General features: G+C 43.9%; 1 protein-coding gene across 3 annotated transcripts in view; it reads left to right on the top strand.

Annotated features, from left to right (window-relative positions):
* The window catches only part of DHX32 (DEAH-box helicase 32 (putative)), a 61,092-nt gene that overhangs the window by 8,768 nt on the left and 28,805 nt on the right, over nt 1–23,519 (top strand). For 2 of the 3 annotated variants that reach the window (XM_034663418.1, XM_034663417.1), the window contains exons 2-3: nt 10,095–10,619; nt 21,249–21,442. In XM_034663418.1, the coding sequence (XP_034519309.1) occupies nt 10,338–10,619; nt 21,249–21,442 (476 nt within the window). In that variant the 5' untranslated portion in view covers nt 10,095–10,337. Of the gene's footprint in view, nt 1–10,094; nt 10,620–21,248; nt 21,443–23,519 lie in introns of those variants that run through there. The other variant, XM_034663419.1, reaches the window with a different exon arrangement.

The following is a 23,519-nucleotide window of genomic DNA, read 5'->3' as shown; positions in this document are numbered from 1 at the left end:
GGAATAGAAAATGACCAGATGGATTGTGTGTGAAGGCTTCCCGGGCAAAGGACCGAGGCACAAGAGAACAGCTCTAAGCAGGAGTCCATTGTGGCTGGAGCAGAGGGAACTTAATAGAAGAGCATAGAAGGAAGTGAGGCTGGGAGGCAGATATGCATTAAATGAGAAAGAACCAAAGGAGTGAGATTTGTATCTTGAAGGTAATGAGAAGGATTTGGGTCAGTGACGTGATCGGTTCTCCATTTGAAAGCGATCGCTGGCAGCATCTGAATGACGGATTGGTGGAGAGCCAAAACTCGAGGCAGGAAAACCAAACTGGAGATTTTGTAGTAATTCCATGAAGAAATAATAAAATAAGTGTGATGGTCGGGAGGGCGGTGAACAGGGAAGAGGGGCCTCTGAGAGGGTCCAAGTGGCAGGTCTTGGTGTTGTAGGGGGTGAAAAAGAGGGAGAAGCCAGGGATGACGCCCAGGTGATGGGGAAGTTGTTCTGTTAGTTATCAAAATCCAGAATGCCAGAGAAGGAGAGAAGTCTTTTTCTTTTTAGAGAGTGTGAGACATGCATCCATGATGAGTTCACTTCATTTGAAATGCCTGTCGTCTAAATTTGGATTTCCCTTAAGTAGGAGTTAGACATGTGGGTCAGGAACTAAAGAAAGAAGTCTGAGATGAAGGGAGAAATTTAGATTAAGCATTCAGAAATTGAGTTAAAATATGAATGATTTTCTCCAGGGTGATAACGTGGAATGAGAAGAGAGTCAAGGCGAGGACCCTGGGGTGCACAGCTATTTGACATGAGGAGGTGGGTGTGGTGGGAGAACCCAGGGAGACTGAGGAGGAGTGGCCGAAAAAGTAAGCTCAAGATCTGGAAAGATTAGTAAAGCAGAATCCCTGCTCTGGAGGGGTTCATGCACCGGCATTCCCTGAAGTTATATTTTCTCCCACTGGCCATCAAACGCACGGTGTAGTTTATCAATCTGTTACTGTTTTATTAAAGTTACTGCAAAATGACTACCCATTACTTTCTTAAGAAAGAAAATTTCCTGATACTTGTGGTTTTTCACCCATCTCCATTTGGAACAATAATTCAAGTGAAATGTAGCTTTGGGGGTTATGATGGTGCCTCAGATAAATGCTGTCTTGACAAAAAGGTGGGTGAAAGTTCAGAGGTAAAATAACTATGTTGTCTTCCTAGGGAAGACTTGAAATAACCTCTTCTTTAGATTTCAGCTTTTGCTGGATCCCAAACGTTTGCTCAGATATCTAACTACACCGCATAAATAAGCCAAGTTAATATTTTAGCAAACTTTATTAACTTTGCTCTTATTCAATATTCTTCAGTAAAACAAAACAATATTGAAAAGCACCGAATGGCCCAGTCATTTGAAATTCTAATAAAACCCTCGATTTGCAAACATATATTTGGGGAGTGATAGGTTATCATGATACGCAAGTATTAATTGAACTTGGGAGATCTTCCTGTATATAAGTCTACAAAAATTGAAATTACCAGTGGAATATAGGATTCTTAAATTAATTGCGCAGGATTGGTTATTCCAGCCATATTTGGCATGAACTGATATTGAGTTAAAAGTGAATCATTTTTTATTTATTTTTTTTTTAAAGATTTTATTTATTTATTTGACAGAGATAGAGACAGCCAGTGAGAGAGGGAACAAGCAGGGGGAGTGGGAGAGGAAGAAGCAGGCTCATAGCAGAGGAGCCTGATGTGGGGCTCGATCCATAACGCCGGGATCACGCCCTGAGCCAAAGGCAGACGCTTAACTGCTGTGCCACCCAGGCGCCCCAAAAGTGAATCATTTTTTAATTTGAGTGTTTTTAAAAAGCCAATGTAATTTGCTTACTTAAAAATCAAAACAAAGTCCACTTGTTAGAAGTCTGGAGATAAGATTTTTTTTTTTTAATAAATTCTGAACTTCTATCTTACTCAAGAAAGATTTTAAGTAGATACTAGAAGCCAAATGGGATGTGCTTTGGGGAGCTGTGGGCCAATTAAAGGCAAAGTACAGGGTAACCTTCAAAAAGTCCTAGTAATGATAAGCCCATTGTTTCAGTTAGCATGTAACATGCCTGGGAGATAAAGTTTACATATTAAATATTTGACTGTAAGGCCATGTGGGTGATTACAACCATGTTTTTCAAAAAATTCTCAAATGTCTTTCTTTTCATAAGAGAGACACACTTGTTCTGTTTAATGGTATTTCTTCCAGACCACCCCTGCCTGACATCTCCCACAGCATCAAGTATTCCTTCAGCCCACAGTGTTTCAGTGCGAGCCCGTGTTCTTTGATGCGGTCAGGAAGCGGTGTGGTACGGTGTGGTTAGGCATACACCGTCCGCTTAACTGGGGTGAAGCTGAGATCAGGCTGCCTGACTTCAAGCACCTGCTGTCCCACAGATGAGCTGATAGAAGCTGGATAAATTAACTAAACCTCCGAAGGCTTTAATTTCCTCATTTGAAAAATGGAAATAATAAAGTCAACCCTCATGGGGTCTTTAAGAGTTTAAATGAAATAATCCATACAGAGTGTTTTAAGTACATAGAGCATCTGGCACCCAATAAACACGCTCTATAAAGGCTAATTGGGGGAATTATCATCATTACCGTTATTGTTATCAGTCCAACTTTAGTAGCAGTGGAGAACTATGCTTCTCGAAGTGGGATCGGCAGACCAGTTCCAGTCTACCAACTGTTACTGGTTGGCAGTGCGATAAGGAGCTTGTGCCAGAATGTAAACAGACTGGGGCACTGATCATACTGTTAGACTGAGCGGACATTTTAATAGCAAGACTTCTTCAATGAGGGAAGCAATGAGTTGATTTCCATTCGGTGCAAGCTCTTTATGTTGCCACAAATAAGCATTTTGAATGGAATTGGCATGGAATGTTGGATCAGTGATCCTGTTCTCTCAAAAATAATAGCCCTTTATCCTGAAGACAGTTATTATTCACTTGTGACGCCTCATTAACCTTCTCTGTTCTAAACATTATAATTATGGGTTACAGGGATATTGTTTATTAGTTGAGCAAATATTTATTGATCACGTGGTCTGTGCAAAACCCTGTATCTTATTTTGGAGAAGTTGTAAAGTTGGCTCAGAAATGGATCTTGATTTTCGGAAATCTGTGCTGAACCTAGAGCAAGAGGACAAAGTGAAAATCCGAATAAATGTGTTGAGTACATGTAGCGAGTATTTGCATTAGTCCTATAGTGTGGTTCCGAAGGCTCCACATAGACAGATGTCTCCTTTTGCTAAGCTGCTCCCATAAATGGCCAGAATTTCTGGACTTACGCTATCATAATAGAGATCAGAGGTCACTTTATCTCGAGGGTAGTGTTTCTCCCAAGAGATTGAAAAATCTGTGACACTAGGGAATAACTAAGTTTGGGGACACAGATGACAAAAGTACAACTTTTTCAGGTTAGTATTTACAGAAGATTCGTCCTCAGGTTTTTGTTTTTAGATTACTGATTCTGTTTGAACCTGTATACAAATACTTAATAATAAATCATTTACTGCTGTGCAGAATATGAGGCGACATTAAATAGATACTAAACTATTTGTAAAGTTTCAATTCGCACTGATTCTTCTGGAGAAATTCGTTGGTCAAATAGTATCAACACAGATTTGGGAGTCCTATAAAAAAATAATTTTTTTAAAAGGCAAGATACGTGTATGTGTGTGTGTTCCCTTTACCCCCAGAACCCTTACCCTAAAGAGTGGAGCTAAAAAGGGTTTGGCCGTGAATTCGATCACAGAACAGATTATTTTCATGGACCTATCGGAAAATGATTTAAAATGCTCCAGTCAAGAAATGTTATTTAGTTTTTATAAATCTTAAGAATTTTTGTACACGAAAATGATTTTTTGCCCAGCTTGGTAAGCCAGCTCATAACCCCACTATATGCTTCATCCTGCCTTTTGCCTTAAAATGTTACCAGCTCTCCTAGAACTTGTTTCACTATGGACTTTAAGAACATTATAATTTTTAGAGTAAAAAAAATACCATAACACATCAACTCTAAGAGGAGAATTGTAAAAAGAAGGCAGAAGAGTAAAAAAATAAGAATTTTGATCAAGAAATGACTGGGCAAGTAAGACCCACGGCACTTAAAATAAAACCGTCTCTTTAGCATACCATCTTTGGTGACCTGGCCCCGTCTGCTCTGTGAGCTCGTCTGTACCAGAGCCTTTCTCTGTCCTTTTATGTACCAGCCACATCACATCTTCCTTCTTCTAGTTATTTGACCATGAGACTAAGTCCACGTGTCGTAGATGATCTCTGTTCCACACCCCTCCTCCCCACCCTGCTCTGCCTCACTGGCCAGTAAGCTCCGTGAGGACAGGACCCGGACCTGGCTGTTCTTTCTGGGCACTGGCCTGTTTGTAGGGTGGACACTTAGCGGGCACTCAGGTACTGGCTGAATAAGTAAATGGAAGAGCAGAAGTGTAGGCATGGAAGGTGAGAACACTTGAGGCCAGAGAAAACGTATTCGATCATGAATAATACCCATCATAAAACAGATGTTAGTCTTGACAGTGGAAAATCCCTAAAGAACAGAAAGTGATTCAGTCATTAGCTCCTCCGCCTCTAATTGCTAAGCACCCACGATATTCGGGCTCAGACTGTGGCAATTACCAAAGAGAGTATCGCCCCGATAACAGTCTAAGGAGAGAGCAACAGCTCGGGGAGAGGAGAATGGGTAGTACAGATAGTTGAGCAGTTCCCTGGTATGTGAGGACGTTGCTTTGTCCATATTGGTTCTTTCCAGGCTGCTGGGAAGGTGGGCGGCCTGGAGCAAGCGTGGTCTGCGCATCAGACAGGTCTCAGTGCAGCTCTGGTGGTTTCTGCATCGTAACTCCTCTGGAAGGAGGAAACAGCTTTAATGTTGGAAAAAGCGTGAACTGCAGTTTGGGTGTATGACTCAAGGGAAAACCAAGAATGCGTACAAATATTTCAGTTTTGGAATCTGGGAATTCACCAGAATTTCAGGCCAGAGCCTTTAGGAACAGCAGGAGTCAGTCCTATCATTAATGAAAGGGGACACAAAGTCACAGGAATCCAGAAGCATAGTGACAGTAGGCCATCACCAGCATCTCAGCATGAAGCGAAGGACTAGGGAAAGGGGAAAAATGGAATCCTAAGGAGTTTGGAAGGAATATCCAGGGACCCACGTGGCTAGAAGTGTGAGGAGCCGAGGGAGTGGTTGGAAATGGGGCCAGAGCCGTGCCAGGTCCAGAGCCTCCAAGCTTGTCGATCCTGTTAAGTGTTTGGGGTTTTCCTTGGAGTAAGATGAGATAGATGGGAAGCCAGTAGAGACTTGTGAGGGGAGGAAACATGAGCTGACTTTAACAGAGTCACTGCGGCTGGGTTGAGAAGTGGCCGTAGGGTGAAGAGTGAAACCAGAAGGCCAGTCAGCAGGCTGCTGCCGTGATCCCGGGGACCAGCTGCTCCCAGTGGTGCTCGATGTATTTTGAAAGTAGAACTGACACGATCAGGTTTTCTGTTCCTCCTGCAACAAATCCCTGCAAGGTGAGTGGTTATTTATTCTCTTACAGTTTTGTAGGTTACAGGTCCATCAAGGTTCTCACCGGATGAAGATCGAGGGCTTGGCAGGGCTCTGTTCCTTTCTGGAGACTCTAGGAGAGAGGCCATTTCCTTGTCTTTTCAGCTTTTAGAGGCCACCCACATCATTCCTTGGCTCCTGGCCCTCCCTCCATCTTCAAAGCCAACAACACTGCATCCCTCTGACTATAACTGGGAAAGATGGTCTGCTTTTAGGGCTCTCAAGTTTAGATCGGACTCACCACGATAGTCTCTCTAGCTGGAGGGGTTTAACTTGGTGACGTCCTCAGTCCCTTTTGTCAAATCAAAGTACACATTCCCAGGTTCCGGGGATGAGGACGTGCACATCTCTGTAGGCCTTATTCTGCCTACTACGTCCATTGAAGGATCAGATGTGGAATTTGAGATCAAGAAAAATCAAGAATAATTTCAAATTTTTTGGTCTGAGCAATTGAAAGGTAGGAAGTCATTGATGTGGGAGGACTAGGTTTGTGGCTTTGCGGTAAATCTCGGGAGCTCAGTTTAGGACATGTTAAGTTTGAAATGCCTGTTATATATCCAAGTTGGACATGATGAGTCGATAGTGGAACACATGAGACTAAAGCTTAGGAGCAAGGATTGACAGGGCATTCATGTGGGAGTCCTCCTCATACGGGTGGCATCGAAGCCGTGAGACTGCAGGAGACCACACAGACCCCGTTCGATCTCTGCAAAGTCCTAACGTACGCTTGAGAATTTGGTAGGTGTGAAGATTCTTTTTAGTAAATTGAACACAGAGAAAAATGCAGAAGAGGAACATTGAACAGCGAAACCCAATCCAAAGTTTCTCAGGACAAATTTCACAATCTTGTTTTACTTAATCCCTTGCAAACTTTACCTTTTCTGTGAACTGCGTTTCTAGAATTAACTGCATCAGAACCAAGGACCTCAGTGACTAAGGCATAGCTCATCTTACATCAACTTCTGATTTTTCTTGTTGAGGTGGTTTCATGTTACGTTAGATCTGTATTATTTTTCATAAATATTTGTTTAAAAGTCATAATAGACTCACTTGAAAGGGCAGTCCTTGACAAATCATGCAGTCTACAATTTATATGTAAGAAAGCTTTGAAAAGGAACAGATACCAATCTTTCATATTCCTGTAGTGGAATATAGCTGATACTGCTAACACAACAGTTCTTATTAAATTTTATTTTATTTTATTTTTTTTAAAGATTTTATTTATTTATTTGACAGAGATAGAGACAGCCAGCGAGAAGAGGGAACACAAGCAGGGGGAGTGGGAGAGGAAGAAGCAGGCTCATAGCGGAGGAGCCTGATGTGGGGCTCAATCCCATAACGGCAGGATCACGCCCTGAGCCGAAGGCAGACGCTTAACCGCTGTGCCACCCAGGCGCCCCCTTATTAAATTTTATTTTGAGTGGCATGTACCCTACCATATTTGTTTTCCCTTACTGGTACTACTAAATTTGCCAAAGGTCAAAACATGGATCTCTTGTATGTATTTAATTACCTCTAAGAAAACACTAACATGGTTCATACCAGCAGCAGAATAAATGCGGAGAGGTGTTGTATATCATGAAAACTACACCACTGCCCCCTTTAAATCTGGGACTAGAACCATCGAGCAACAGAAAGTCCCTCTGAGTAGTGAAAATCGATTGTCACAAACTTCATAGCACTGCCCCTCAGGCTTGCTGGATTCAATATGGAACCCTTTGAGGACTCAACCTTTACAAGTACTTCTGTCCAACAAGCCTAACTGGTTTCTAACATGCTGGGTAGGAGAGCAGGTCAGAAAAGCAGAGAAGGGCCCCACTAGGGAAGCACGCTGACCACAGTGTGACATGCGTATCGAGTCCCTGCAGAAAAGCGGGGCTTCAGACCAGTCTGGCCTTTGATCCCTGGACACTTCAGGGAAGTCTGAGGACATCATTCTGTTCAGGCGCTGATGTAATGGTGACCCTGAGTCATGAAGAGAAAGTTAGGTTGTTTTAGTAGGCAGAGGTCTGGTTACCTGCTGCTGCCAAGACCGACACCCTGGCATGAAGTAGCTTGCAGAGGCGGTGACCGTGTGTTCCCTCTCACAGTTCTTTGGGTCGTCTGGGTGACTGTGGGTGCTGCTTTTGCTGGGTGTTGTGTTGGCTGGGCCTGTGGTCACCTGGAGACTTGACCTGGCTGGAACCATCTTCCGTGGCTTACCCACGTGGCATGTCTGTGCTTTCTGCCAGCAGAAGCCCAGCTTTGGTCTCTTCCCAGTGACCTCTCCATGTGGCTTGAGCATCTCACAGAATGACAGCTGGCTCCAAGAGGGGGTGTTTCAGGCGTGTGAATGCCTCGGAAGTGGTTCGGCATCACTTCACTGCATTCTTTTGATCGTAGTGATTCACAGGACCAGCTCAGAGGAAGGGGAGACGTAGTAGACTCCACTTCTCCAGGAGAGCAGTGACAGAGCGTGTGCGGCCATCTTTAATCCGCTGTAACAGAGAAGTGGTGATGGAGCTGCACTGGATGTTCGTGTGTGTGTGTGTGTGTGTGTGGTGAAGGGGCCAGGGGACCCTTCCATCTCTAGAAAAAATGACTGTTCAGAAAACTCAATTCTTCCCTGAGGGTTCAAAGTGGTCGATACTTTATAAATAAGATTTTACTGTAATTTCAAGATTATTGCACCATTAGGGTGCAGTCTAAAACTAAGAGAAACATTTCAAAGGTGTTTTTTTTTTTGGTAAAAATAATAGCTGTGTTTTTTAGGTTAAACAGCTCAGAAATAGTACGTATGGCAATCATCCATCATAATAACAGCAATTTAATTTACGTGTAGAATGAGAATCTCTGGAAGGGATTCTAGTTAGTTTAAAGGAAAAATCGAATATAAAACCAAGTGTTAACTTCTCTAAAGCAGTGGAATTTTCTGATTCTTAGCCACCTTCTCAAAGTCAGCTTGTCCTGTGATCTCAGGCCAGCGTGTTTCTTGGAGCTGTTCTGTGGATTTGGTCTCACCCACAGGAGCAGCAAAGAACGGTGACATTAACCATATTCCATTTGGGTTATTACATCATTTTCATTTTGAAACAACTTTCAGAATGAATTTTGAAGAACTCTACCTTTGAGGAGCTAAAACATCCTTTCTCCCTCCCTCTGGTTATTAGTTTCTCCCTCTTTTGGCCTATTTGCATGCGAGTTTGTAAAATTCTTGGTCCTGCCTCAAGGTATCCTTATGTGTGTTATTAACTGGAGCCCTGAGAGCGCACTCAACAAGTGTTTCTTGAGTGTCTGAGTGTCTCCGTGGAACCTGGCTTGAACAGTGAAGAAGCCTTTTGTATTACGTAGGCCAAGGAGGCAGCCCTGTGAGCCCACTAACCACCTCAATGGTTACAATAAATGGGGTGCTGTAAAAAGAGTAATTTGACTATATCATGAATTACAGATTACGCTTTGTTCTTCTTTACTTGAGTTTCTCTGTATTTTAAGTTTTCACCTGGTTAATATGAAAAGGGCTTATTTCCAGCAATATTCATTGGATTTTTAAAAATCACTCAGATATGAAAGATCACTTACCTGACATGTAGGGAATAAGTTACTGGTGTAAATTTGCCCTTGCTTGAGTAGTTCATCCTCTTCATTTAAAATAAATGTTTTCGGGACACCTGGGTGGCTCAGTCCGTTAAGCATGTGCCTTCAACTCAGGTCATGATTTCGGGGTCCTGGGATCAAGCCCCATGTTGGGCCCCCTGTTCAGCGGGGAGTCTGCTTCTCCCTCTCTTCTCTTTCTGCCCTCTCCCCCCCCACTCATTCTCTCTCTCTCAAAGAAATAGATAAATCAAATCTTAAATAAATAAATAAATAAATAAATAAATAAATGTTTTCTTCTATTGCTGCTTGAATCAGATATTTTAGGATCAAGACCCTGGAATCTCAAGAAATATGCTTGAGGCTTCTTGTTTGATTAAACAAACAAAAGACCTTATTAATAAAAGCTAGCTATAGCCTCAGAGAGAAAAAAAATAAATAAATCCACTTCCCACACCTGTCATTGTAGACTGGCATAAGCAAATCTAAAAGTTTTTAAAAATACTCTTTTAAGCTAGAAGATTTCTTAATTAAAATAAAATAGACTGTCTTGTATCCAGTGTGAGGGGAACACTCCCTGGGCCCTCAATTTTCCCCGTTCCAGGATCCAGCATCCCTTTTGTAAGTGGGTTAGAGACCACGTGAGCCTCACAGCCCCCACATCCCCCGGTGGGCTGTCGGGGCCTGTGCTAGAGGTCAGGCCGAGAGCACCAGGCCCAGTGTGGAACCATCCCCAAGCTGGCCAGGAGAAAATTGCAGCTGACCAGACTTGAAGAGCTAGCCTGAGTTATTCCTAGGCTTTCCAAGAGGCAGCAGAAATGACAGGCAGTAACCAGCTCCCAGAAAAAATACAGCGCTCTTGTTTTGAAGGCCTGTGCTTTTTCTTTTGAGCATCTCGTATGTGTACCTGATTTTCCTTCTTTTTGTGTTTGTAGGGTGTGTGTGGACGGTCATTTAACGTGCAGAAGAGTGCCTACGTGAGCCGGCCCCGCAGGTGACACAGCGAAGAAGACCCGATGCAGATTTGAGGAATTCAGCTCGCTAAGGCTTTGATCTGAAGTCTCGGCGATTGAGACATCCGAGTTTGTGTTCGTAGACTCTAGCCCTGTTCGCGGTGTGTTATTGTAGGAGCGTCTTGACTGTAGGATGCCTGCTGTTTAAGCTCACTTTCGGACAAGATGGAAGAGGAAGAACTGGAATGCCCAAACTCTGCCTCCGAGAAACGCTATTTCCCTGAATCCCTGGACTCCAGTGATGGGGATGAGGAGGGGATTTTGGCGTGTGAGGATTTGGAACTTAACCCTTTCGATGGATTGCCGTATTCATCCCGTTATTACAAACTTCTAAAAGAGAGGGAAGATCTTCCAATATGGAAAGAAAAATACTCCTTTATGGAGAATCTGCTTCAGAATCAAATTGTGATCGTTTCAGGAGATGCTAAATGTGGCAAGAGCTCTCAGGTGAGCAGCCGCTGCGAAATAGAGTTTGCTTTATGCGTTGTGATAACTAAGTGCAGGGTCAGAGCATACTGTTCAGTTTTAATAACAATGTCATCTAAACAAAAAACAAAAAAGAGCATTAGCAATTCAGGCACAACAATTAAGTTACTTACCTAGTTTTATTTATTAAAGCTCAATAACAGTTAATTATACCTATGTGGTTATTGTGTTTGGTGTACCAGTACATTTTCTCTAGAATAGTAGATAAAAATCCATTCAAATTATTTCATGGCTCATATTACATTGAAAAGATGTGATAGATGTTATTAACTGCCTGCCACAGGTTTGGGGGTTAATGGTCATGTATATGTGCCCAGCACACAGGGCACAGGTGTTTCGTCATGCTTCTCGGCGAAGCTGGTTAAGCTACTAAAATTCAATAGCACAGAACATTTTTATTTTCCAGACTATAAGAAATAAGTGAGTGGTCAACTATCATCCTGGCCCAAGGTCCTACATTTCGTAGGACCCATACTACATCTAGTATGGGGAATAGAATTAGGATAGATAGTTAATGAAAACATATTGTCCAGGCTGTTCTTAGGCCTGAATTTCTCGATTTGATTTAGTGTTATCTGTATTTTGCTTTTAAATTCTAAAGCAAGCAATATTTTTATTACAAAATTCACATATGGATTCTTATAATGTAAGAATTAGAATAGACCATAAAGATAATCTGACAGAACCCCTTCATCTTTCAGATGATGAAACTGGCCCAGAGGGATTTGATAATTTGTCTAATGTCACACAACTTCCTGAGCTGCAATTATAAGAATACTTTCTACTGTACATTGCCACTTTCGGGTTGTTTGTTACCTCTGAGGCTTACTTGTTCTAACTTGACGAGCGGAGGGGTGGATAATAGGTGGTTTTTCTTTAACTTAGAGCTGCCGGATGTGGAGGGTTTGCTATGAATTGTTATTTGTTACAGTGAGTTATTGTTACAATGAATGCTTTTGGTTTGTCAGCAAGAGGCTACTGTTGAAAACTGAATGGGTATAATATTCCTGGTTTCTGTGGACAAACGACAAGTTAAAAATTTATTGGAATTGTTATTTTGCAATAATTGAGAACGAAAAGTTGTGAAAGTAGGACAAAGATTTTCCGTACGTTGTTCACCCAGCTTTCCTAGATGTTAATATTTTACATTTGCTTTATCATTCTCTCTTTCCATACACACATGCACACACAGACCCACAGACACGCACACTTTTTATTCTGAACCCTTTACAAGTTAACGATATGATGCCCTTTGCCTCCAAATACTTCAAGTAGTTACTAAAAACAGGGCACAGCCAACTGTAATTATCAAAGTCAGGAATGTAGAGTTGACATTTCATGATTACCTAATGTACAGACATTCAAATTTCATCACTTTTCCTACTAATGTCCTTTATAATAAAAAAAAAAGTATCTTGCTGGTCTAGAATCCAATCCAAATTACATTGCATGTAATTGCCATTTCTTTTTCATCACCTCTCGTCTGAAACAGCAGCTCAGTTTTTCCTCGTCCTTCATGACTTTGACATTTCTGAGGAGTACTGCTAGGTGTTTTGTACGACGTCCCTCAGTTTGAGCCTGTCTGACGTTTCCTTAGGATTAGATTCCAGTTGCGCATTTGCGGCAGAAGACCACGCAAGTGGCTGTCGTGTCCTCGGTGCCTCCTATCAGAGGCATAATAAGATTTCTCCCCCGACGTTAATTAAATTTGATAACTTGGTGAGGTGGCGATTGTCTTGTTCTTCATCGTAAAGTGACTGTCTTCCCTGTCGTTTAAAAGATGTGGGGATGATTCTCGTACCCACTGCCTGCTTGAAGAAATAAGACGCTGTTATTCTCAGAGGCTGTCTGTGTGGCCTTTCCCCATACCCTACCCTCTTTCCTCCACGAAGTAACTTGTATTAATAATTTCTTGCTTTTCTTTATAGCTTTACTGTGTTTTGGTTAAAACGCTGTTATTTTGGTTAGCCGGTTTTTCACTGTGAAAGGAACATACTGTGTTCTTCTGAGACCAGCTTGTCTTGCCCGGGTGTTACTGACATTCAGCCGTAATAGTGACTCTCTGACTTGAGAGTATCAGGCTCACCTGGAGGCCTTCCAGAACTGACTTGCCGCCGCACCCCCCACCCTGCCTCAGTTTCTAATCCAGTAGGTGTGGGGAGGAGCGCTTGCGTAGTTTACCTGCGGGTGATGCTAGTGCTGGTGGTCTGGAAACCATGCTTCGAGAACCACGGTTGATCGTGACGCTTTATAGCTGGGCTTCCTTTGCTTGTCCTTTTCACGGCATCCCATCATGTGAATATGCCAGTTCATACATCCGTTCTGATCGTGGGCACTTGGGTCGCTTCCAGTGTTTTGCTATTCTGGCAGTGTTGTGATGAGCGGTTTTTGTTTTTGTTTTTGTTTTGTTTTGNTAGTGCTGGTGGTCTGGAAACCATGCTTCGAGAACCACGGTTGATCGTGACGCTTTATAGCTGGGCTTCCTTTGCTTGTCCTTTTCACGGCATCCCATCATGTGAATATGCCAGTTCATACATCCGTTCTGATCGTGGGCACTTGGGTCGCTTCCAGTGTTTTGCTATTCTGGCAGTGTTGTGATGAGCGTTTTTTGTTTTTGTTTTTGTTTTGTTTTGTTTTAAGTAGGCTCCACGCCCAGCGTAGAGCCCGGCGCAAGGCTTGAGCTCACAGCCCTGAGATCAAGTCCTGAGCTGAAATCAAGAGTCCATGCTTAACCGACTGAGCCACCCAGGCGCCCCATGATGAGCATTTTTGTATAAGTCTGTTAAATATTTTCAAGAGTTTTTACACAATGGAGTAAAAAAACAGTGTTTCACTTTAAAAAGAATGTAGAATGAAAGCTGTGGGGAGATACTTTGAGACTGTGTAAAGTACGCTTCCCATCATGCATTTGCCGACTGGTTCAGCGTCCTTGGATCATGCTTCGACACAGGTACCCTGGTGGTAACCAAACTGGTGGCTTTTCCAGTTCTGACATTCCGTCTACATTTATTATTTGGAATTCTTCTGAAAAGCTAAACGTCCTCTTATTTGTTCGTTTATTTATTTCAATATGGGCTCATAAATTCTTTCTTTATTCTATGGATTATAGTTCATTACTAAGCCTGTTTATTTTGTTACTCAAATTGTCCCTGATGTGGCCTGTGGGAACCCCTTCAGGATGACTTCTGTGTCCTTCCGACGTGTCCCCTGGTTCTTGAGCACTTCTTTGCTCTTTCCCAGTGACACGTTACAGGCTACACTAGCGTCTCTGTTCCAGTCTTAGAAACAGCCATTTTTCTCAAGGAGCCCTGCTTCCTTTTATTGGAGAACTGTACTTACAAACCAAGATCAAGACACTGAGTGGCATTGCTGCGGGCTTGTCATTGCTTCCAGGCCGTGTCAGTTAACAGAGCAAGGAAGTAAATGTGTGTGTGTGGGGGGGGTNGAGCACTTCTTTGCTCTTTCCCAGTGACACGTTACAGGCTACACTAGCGTCTCTGTTCCAGTCTTAGAAACAACCATTTTTCTCAAGGAGCCCTGCTTCCTTTTAGTGGAGAACTGTACTTACAAACCAAGATCAAGACACTGAGTGGCATTGCCGCGGGCTTGTCATTGCTTCCAGGCCGTGTCAGTTAACAGAGCAAGGAAGTAAATGTGTGTGTGTGTGGGGGGGGGTGTGGGTGTGTGGCTACCCCCCTCGCTTCTTCTGACTGTGCTTCTCTGTCTCTCGCTCTTTCTGTTTCTCTGTCTCTGTATTTCTGTCTCTCTTTCTCTCTCTCTATGTATATTTGTTTTTATTTTTCTCTGTGTGTCTTAAAAACCACAAATTCATGTGGATGCCTCTGGTTCCAGTTTCATACCACACGGTTCATTGTTTTTGCCCTTTTCCCATGTGTAACTCCCTTCTCTAACGGTGGGAAACCTGCCACTCGTTATCCGCGACAGCTTTACTTATTGAGTCTTAGAATACATGCTCGTAATGTAGTTTCAGAATTGCTAACCCACACTTTTGGTTTAAAAAAAAAAGTGGATTTATACTGCCCGAGTTTTCTTTTAGAATTTATTATCTTTAAGGGCAAGAATTATCATACATTTGTAATATGTTAATACCTAGCAGTGCTTTCTCCTGTCATCTTTGACTTCTCAACCATTTTCACAAATAATGCTTGTTTTCTGTTAATTGGGAAGTTAGTGTGTGTCTACAGGGTGGCAGAAATCAAAGCAGTGCTCAAATGATGGGAGAATGGGCCAGTTCTAAACTAATTTAAATATTGGGAGCATTGGTGGTTTTTTCAATTCTGGAAACAACCTGGTTGTTTTTTTTACTGCGCTTCCAAGAGTGTTTTATTCCTCAGAGTTTTAAGTCTTTCAAACAAAAGTTCGTCTTTAGACCCAAGCCTTATAAAGAGGACCACAAACATTTCGCGGGATCCTAAAAATTTCATCTCTCTTTGGTCCGGCTGGGATTTTGTGACTGCCTCCGGGAAAATAGGACAACCTTTCATATATTTATAGAGCCTTTTCCTATTGCCTTTTTTGGGGGGGCAGCTTTATTTAAAAAAGCCTGAAAGGGAAGGAAATATTTTTAGAACTATCTATTTTATTTGCCTTTCCTTCTCTAGCTTTTGTCCTGAAACTTCCCAGGAAGTGGATGGGTTAGGGAGGTGGGTAAGCACGGTGTGCCTGAGACTTAACCGAAATTAAGAAAGTACGTGGTATGGAACGTCTGCACTCTATTTATTGAATAAACATCCCCGCCATTTTCTGCTGGTGGATTCTACCTGTGTTCACTCCATGTCAAGATATGTACAAATAACGATATCCAGGGACGTGGGACATAGAATTCAGAAGGGGACCCACTCCTCAGTAACGTGTCCTGACATAGTCCTTCACCTCGGGTGGCCTCAGGAGTGCGCTCGGGCACAGGCCCTTTGCAGGGATGTTTTTGCAAGGATTCATACCTTTGGGTGAATCAGTGGTCCTGAAGGTTCCTATCAACTTGTGGATTCCATGATTCTGGTACTGGAATAAGAGTGAGAGATCAGAGCCTTGGCACTGGCGGCAGCCCCTGCAGTCCTAGAAAGCAGAAGAGGAACCAGGCTGTCATGGACAGGTGAATGATGGAGAACAAGGGCTTGGGGGCCTTTGGGACTAGGATGTATTAACAGGAGTAGCATTGTGTCTCACAGATGACTTTTTGTCTCATTTCATTTGTGCACGTATCCATTCAGTGAGCTGAGACCATCTCTGGCAGTGGGTGCAAGGACCAGAAGTTCGACACGGATGTAACTCACATGGCTGTCCTCTCGCCCCAGTGGCCACCGTGGGCCTGCACACGGACCCCTGCTGCTGTCCCATATCGGGCCCTCCTGAGGACCCCGGGCCCCAGCTCTCCCAGGCCCAGCCCCTGGCCTCCGGGCCTGTTGTCTGGAGAATGGAGCATCTTTGCTTCGTTTGAATTTGTACAACTTGTAAACTCCAGCCACTAATTCAAGTTGGTGAAGGCTTGATGTAGATTAGATTCTGGTTACTCAGAGGACTCCTCTTACCTACTCTCCTGCCGCAGATGGGCCAGAGTCCGGGTGATCTGCTTTCAGGCAGGAGATAAGAGCCGGGGTCGCACATTCTCACTGTGCACTCTTAACACTGATTGCCTTGCACACCCAGAGGCAGCCGAGCTGCGTTTTGGGACAGAGCGGAGGGGTGCTTCAGGCTTTAACACATTTGGCACATCCCATAGTCCAGGAAATGGCATTTAAAAAATGGGTTGAGGGAGGGGCGCCTGGGTGGCTCAGTCAATGAGGCGGGTGCCTTCGGCTCAGGTCGTGATCTCAGGGTCCTGGGATTGAGCCCTGCGTTGGGCTCCCTGCTCAGCTTGTCTGTCTCCCTCTACCCCTCCCCCCACCCCACTCATGCTCTCTCTCTCTTTCTCTTGCTCTCTCAAATAAATAAAATCTGTTAAAAAAGAAAAAATGGGTTGAGGGAGTTTGAAACAATTGTGAGGTGAATTCAGAATGAAAATATTTGCAGTCGTGATTTCTGGTAGACATTTTCTAGACCAAACGTACAAATTTAGGGGTTGTCTGTTGCCCATACTCCCAGATAAATGTGTAAATAGGTTTATTTTTGTGTGTGTTAAAAGAGCAGTTTCCTCTTTTGTTCACCAGATTGCACAACTTTTGCTAAGTTCTGAAGTGTTAAGGCACAAAGCAGCCTAGAACTCAGTGTTTCTCTCTGGAAAGAGTAAAGCCAGATGATTGAGAGAAAGATGTAGGTACTGAAGCTCTCCAGGTTCTTGTGGTGCCAACTTATAATACATTCTGGATGCTGGAGGGAGGGGGCCCATCTTCGCGGAGAAACCATGGAGGGCGTAGTGAACTCTCGAACAGGCGTGTCACTCATTGGTGAGAGGCTAAGGCATATTGATTGGGACAAAGAAAAAGCCACTCCCAGGGGCGAATCAGAATCAGGGCACAGAAGGCCACGGTGTTCATTGTTGGCACAGAGAATGCAGGCGTGCCCTGTGACGCTGTAGTCCGGGTCCCTGGAAATGATGAAATGTCCACATTCTTAGCAGTTGCTGAATCGTACTTTTTTCGGCCACTACTTTGAGTTTGCTAAGGCATCACACTTGACAGTGGGCCTTAGCTGGCTTAGAGTATTCAGAGAGTGCATAAAGCCAGAGGAATTATACTGAGTAGGACAGATGAGTTCGTATTTCTCTTCCCTTGGCGTGTGCGTCACTCACCGCTGCCATCCCTGTGTAACTGTTCCCGCAGGGGCTGGGGGTCGTGGGCAGCCAGAGCCACGCTTGAGTGCGCTCTCTGCAAATAGCCATGACTTGTGCTCCACTTGTCATTTGGCTGTGTCAGTAAACATCCGCACATTAAGCACAGTATGCACGTGGTCCGTCTTTCACTGGTTATTTTAATGGATATAATTTAGAAGAGCTGTTCCTACCTCTGAATTAATTTTTTTACCTCGTAGGTGAAATAATTCACTCAGTTGTGGAGGGGGCAAAAAAGGACAATGAAGACTGTTGGACTGTTATATTTATTGCACTGCCAGACCTATATGATGTTTATACCATTATAAAGGCACTGTAATAATCTGTCCTTGCAGCATTCGTTTATAGGAGAGGATAGAAAGAAAAGAAATGCAGTCAAAATCCCCATCAGTAGCTTGGGAACGTGGCCCGTAATTGTTTGAATCAGGTAGCATTCCACACTTTGAAAGCAGCTCTCCTGGATCTTAGAGTAATAACCAAGCCAAATATATTCAGGTGTTCTAGGGAAACTGGATGGCGTAATTTCAGCAACAAGTCTACCTGTGTAAAACAGTGCAGGCCATCATCATTGGGTTCAGACGCTGCCGTTAGGCTAGGAAGAGTGATTAGAAATGTTGACAGCTGAGAATCTCACGGCTCCTGTTGCCACCTTTGTATAAAGAGGCTTGGAAACACCTGCCATGTGGTGGCAATGACACTAGACGAGGAGTGGGAGGATTTAGGCTAGTTCTGGCTGGGCTGCTCACTGCAGTAGGACTCGGGCAAGGCACCGTTGTCAGACTTTGCTCATGTGTAAAATGAGCGTGTGGCCCACATGCCTTCCAGAGATTTCCTGCAGCTCTGAAATCCTGTGACTCCTATGCCTGCCTCGAACTCCGGCCCCTCCTCGCTCCTGGCCTGTTCGTCCGTTGCTCTCAGGTTAGCTACACCTGGATGTGCTCCCTTAACAACACCGATCCAACACTCCCTCCCGAAGGTCGTCTCCCACCCCCCCAGCTCCTCACTCCCCGGCAGAAGCCTCCTGCTGTTCAGCTTCATTCATTTTATTCTACTTTCCAGTTTTCTCTTCTTGATAGTTGGTGATACCATGACCCAACTGTTTTCAGTTAGAAATCATAGAATATTTGTTTCTTAAGCATACTGTGCTAGTGAGTACTGCTGATGCTGCCTTTGCAGTTCATGTCCCTCGGTTTTATTACTTCTAAGTTCTGTGTCCAGGCCTTTCCCTTTCCTTCTTTTGATTATTACTATGATAGCCTTAAGCTTCCATCCATCCAAATATTTCTTATCCCTGTTATGTGTCAGGTCCTCCGTTAAGCACTGGGGAAAATATGAACCACACACGTCCAGCTTAAGGACTCTCCAGTCTAGTAGGGAGACAAAAATTCAAACAAACGGTTTTATTTATTCTAGTTTTTTAAATTTATTTGAGAGAGTGAGAGAGAGAGCCTGAGCGGGGCGAGGGGCAGCTGGAGAAGCCAGACTCCCCACTGCGCAGGGAGCCTGAGGCGGGCCTTGATCCCCAGACTCCGGCGTCATGACCTGAGCCAAAGGCAGATGCTTAGCCTACTGAGCCACCCAGGCGCCCCTCAAACAAACGGTTTGAAAACAGTTTTCAGAAGAATGATGTTTAAAGTCTCAGCTAGACACCTATAGAGTGGACCCTGATATGAAGGGAATCAGGTTAAAGAGTAAGGGTTTGGCAGGAATTAAAAAATGACTTGCTGGGGAATGAGGGAGACAGAACATTTTATGTGAAAAAAAATTTATGTCAATTCCCGATTAAGTGATCTGATGACAAGGAAGCAATTCAAAGTAGAGTGTATAGAATCATAGGCTTTTAATACATTTTTGGAAAGTATAAGGAATTTGTTCATTCATCAAATATTTATTGAGTAAAATTACTTGAGATTATTTGGTGGCCAAGATAGGTCTCTGGTCTCCCAGAGCTCATACGGTAGCGGGGTGGGTGGACCCCCGGAACAGACCAGCAGCTGCACGAAGGGCGGTCCGTGCATGGTCGTTGGGTAGGGCCCTACGGGATCTCCTGCCTAGGGGGTCGCAGTAAGCCTTGTGGAGCAAATGTCCCAGGAGCTTAGACTCGAAGGGTAACTCTTCTGTTCAACCCATTTTACGGAGAAGAAACTGAAGCTTAGAGGAACTGTGATTTACAAATAACAAACTAGTTGGGGCGCCTGGCTGGCTCAGTCAGAAGAGCATGCAGCTCTTGATCTCGGGGTCGTGTGTTCGAGCCCCGTGTTGGGTGAAGAAATTAATAAACAAACAAACCAACCAAATAAACGAACTTGTAGCAAGCCAGGCCTGGAAGTCTGGACTTTGGTCCCTGGAGTGCCTTGTCGTTTCCTGCTGTGCCCGGATTCCACATTTCCTGGGTGCAGTACCTTAAACCTTCATCTTTCACAGAACAAAGTGGGTGCTGAATAAATTAATTATTGATTAGTTTTCAACCTGTTGACAAGGCTGACACCTATCTTAAAGTGAGGGAACTACATTTGCACTGTTAATTATTAGGGATTAGCATTTTATAGCAGTTCATTTTGGAGTTATTATGTTTATTTTTAAAATTATAGTGAGGATTAAAATCTAAGAGTTCTATGATGGGTCTACTAAATAGCAAATCTCAAAATAATTAAACATGTTAAAACCTTTAAGTACCTTAGATCTATCTATTTATTTATTTATTTATTTATTTATTTTAAAGATTTTTTATTTATGCGACAGAGACAGAGACAGCCAGCAAGAGAGGGAACACAAGCAGGGGGAGTGGGAGAGGAAGAAGCAGGCTCACAGCGGAGGAGCCTGATATGGGGCTCGATCCCATAACGCCGGGATCGCGCCCTGAGCCGAAGGCAGATGCTTAACCGCCATGCCACCCAGGCGCCCCCTTAGATCTATTTGAAAACCTCTTGGAATGATTTATTTTAAAGACACACACGTAGCAAAGCATGGTTTACTGACAGTACCTACGGTTATAGCATACAGATGAAACAAGTACTTCCCGCTATACTCATTCTTGCGCAAATGAACTCGATAAAGCCGATTGCTCTATAATACCTTTCCAGTAAAAGGATTTTCAATATAAATGACTCAACAGCAGCCTTAGAATTGACTCTTTCCAAATCTGGATGGATTGGTTGACTAGCTCACTGGGCTTATTTTACATTGTAGTTAGATGATAAATGCCGGTGTATTTTAGCTTCTATTACCAGGGAAATGTTGAGTAGGCTTATCTGGTTATTCCGTTACGCTCATTTAGGTTTAAATGTGCATGCTTTAATTTGGAGTCACAATTTTTCATCGACAGGCTATTTAATATTTACACTGTTTAATATTTACATGGTCGTTGATACTAGAAGCCATATTTTTTTTAGATTTTATTTAAACTCAACTTAATTAACATATAGTGTAATGGAAGCCATATTTTTGATGGAGCTCTCTTGTAACCAGGAAGAAAATAGCAGCCTGAAAATATGTAAGTCTTTTCAGAAACACAGCTGATGTTAAAAGTATTTTTTTTTTTTTGCTTTTATTTTTAATCTGCATTTTTTTTCATCTGGAGGAAGTCAAACTTTCACAGTTCCTGCTGACCCCTGTTTGTTCTAAGCTTTTTAATAGGAATGACTGTGGAAAACACAGATTGTTCAGAGCTTCACTAAGTGAGATGGAGTGCAGCCCACGGGTGACTCACTGGTGGAAGAAAGAATTATTTATAAGATGAACCCTTGTTTTTTTGGTGGTTCTCCCAGAGGAAGCTGATCCTGTCTCATTTCTCCCCATGAAAGGTTCCTCAGTGGTGTGCCGAGTATTGCCTCTCCATCCACTACCAGCACGGCGGTGTGGTGTGCACACAGGTCCACAAGCCCACGGCGGTGCAGCTCGCCCTCCGCGTGGCAGATGAGATGGATGTGAACATTGGCCACGAAGTTGGCTACGTGATCCCCTTTGAGAACTGCTGCACCAGCGAAACCATCCTGAGGTTGGTCTGGGGGGTTGGGTCTGCTGTGCCCGACGGCACCCGGCTTGTGTTCCACGATCCGAGAGGAGCGCCTTCTCGTATTCTGCCTTTTACACATCTGGAACTGGTCGGTCCGTCACCAACCAGACGTGCGCTGGTGGTTTTCCTACACTGGCATCATCAGGGATTTCTTGTCTAAACGTCTTCCCCAGCTCCCCATAATCCCCAGGGAAAAGGTACGACTTGTTAGGTGGGACCCAAGGCCATCAAGCTTGTGCTTCTTGAGCTCCTCCTCACGATGGGTCCGTCCAAGTTACCTGTGCGGCAGCCAGGTTGACACGTATGTGTGGTTCTCTTGTGCCCCCGTGCCCTCTGCTTGGAATGCCGGTGCCTCCTCTGGGCGTGGCTGATTCCTTCTAGGCCTGCAAGACCCCGGGCGAGGGTCACTACTCCAGGAAGGCTCCCCTCACCCTCCTGTGTTGTATGTTAGAAAACACTGCCGGACCTCTGTGGAACTTGGCACAGCCTCCATCATGGCAGGTTCGATCAGTGTTTGTCTAAGTCTGCTTTGCAGAGCCTTACAGGTTCCAAGGATCGTTTTCAGTAGCTACCACAAGGTGAGGGAAAAGGGCATCTTTTTATCTCTGTTCTTAGCTTCACTGTGAGATTTCCTTTACACAGAGGGTTCCGAGAGCTTAACACACAGAGGAAAAGAGGAAAGAAAAACGATAATGGGAAAAATTATCCCCAGCAGTGCTCCTGGCCAGTGTTTCTCAAGAAGTTTTATATCATAGCCCACATAGAGAGCGGGCCTATCCAACAGCACCTCAAGGAAGTGGTCAGAGCTGCTTGGCCATCCCAAGGGCTTCAGCTGCCCCAGGCACTGCCTGCCCACTCCAAGGGCTGAGGAGACAAGTGTCTTGGGAACAGTATATCTGCACATCCGGAACCCCTTTGTGTGACACACCATTGGGGAAGCTCTGCTGTAGTGTAACAGGAGTGGTATATATGGTGTGGTGTGGTGTGTGTGGTGTGGTATATGGTATATGGTATAGTATGGTCTGGTGTGGTGTGGTATAGTGTGGCATGTGGTGTGGTGTGGTGTAGTGTGCTGTGTGATGTGGTGTGGTGTGGTGTGTATGGTACAGTGTGGTGTGATATGGTGTGGTGTGGTGTAGTATGGTCTGTTATGGTACAGTGTGGTGTGGCCTGGTATGGTGTGGCCTGGTATGGTGTGGTATGGTATGATGTGGTGTGGTACGGTGTGGTGTGGTATTATATGGTATGGTGTGTGGTGTGGTATGGTATGGTGCGGTGTGGTACGGGGTGGTGTGGTACAGGGTGGTGTGGTACGGGGTGGTGTGGTACAGTGTGGCGTGGTACAGGGTGGTATGGTACGGTGTGGTGTGGTGTGGTGGGTGGTGTGGTACAGTGCGGTGTGGTACAGTGCGGTGTGGTACAGTGTGGTGTGGTACAGTGCGGTGTGGTGTGGTATAGTATAATGTAGTACACTGGTGCTGGCTCTTGCACCCCCACATCCCCAGCATCTCACATGCTTGTTTCATAGAGAACATTCAGCAAATTTGCTAGTGGAAGGAAGAAATAGTGCCCTCTCCTAGCTAGCTAGAGAGCCTAGAGCGTCTTGTGGAAAAGCCTGTGGAGATTTTTCCCATTCAGAAAGGCCATGTGACTCATTTGGTTTCTACTAAGCTGCTTTCTCACAAATATTTATCTTAAAAAATGGAAGACACAGGTTTTCAGGCTAGTGTTAAACCATAGGGAATCTTTTCATCAACAGCGATAGGACTTGAACTTCTTGAAGATCTGTCACCTTCAGCTTTTATAGCCACAGTGTCTCTGAGTCATCAGATTAGTATATATGCATAAACTCTATTATGCAAATGATCTATGAATGAGACCGATGAACTGGGTAAAAACCTGTCCTGAAGCTGGACAGGCTCATTCTTTATCCTTTACATTTTGAAGTGGCCTTTCAAATGGTCATGGTATTAATTAAAGGATAGCTCTGACTATAGTCTAAAGTTAATATAGGTAGTTTTATATCTGTAATGCCATCTGGACTTTGGAGACCTTTTGG

This window comes from Ailuropoda melanoleuca, chromosome 6 (assembly GCF_002007445.2).
Source record: "Ailuropoda melanoleuca isolate Jingjing chromosome 6, ASM200744v2, whole genome shotgun sequence".
Classification (NCBI taxonomy): domain Eukaryota; kingdom Metazoa; phylum Chordata; class Mammalia; order Carnivora; family Ursidae; genus Ailuropoda; species Ailuropoda melanoleuca.
This window is presented reverse-complemented; position numbering and strand designations above follow the sequence as displayed.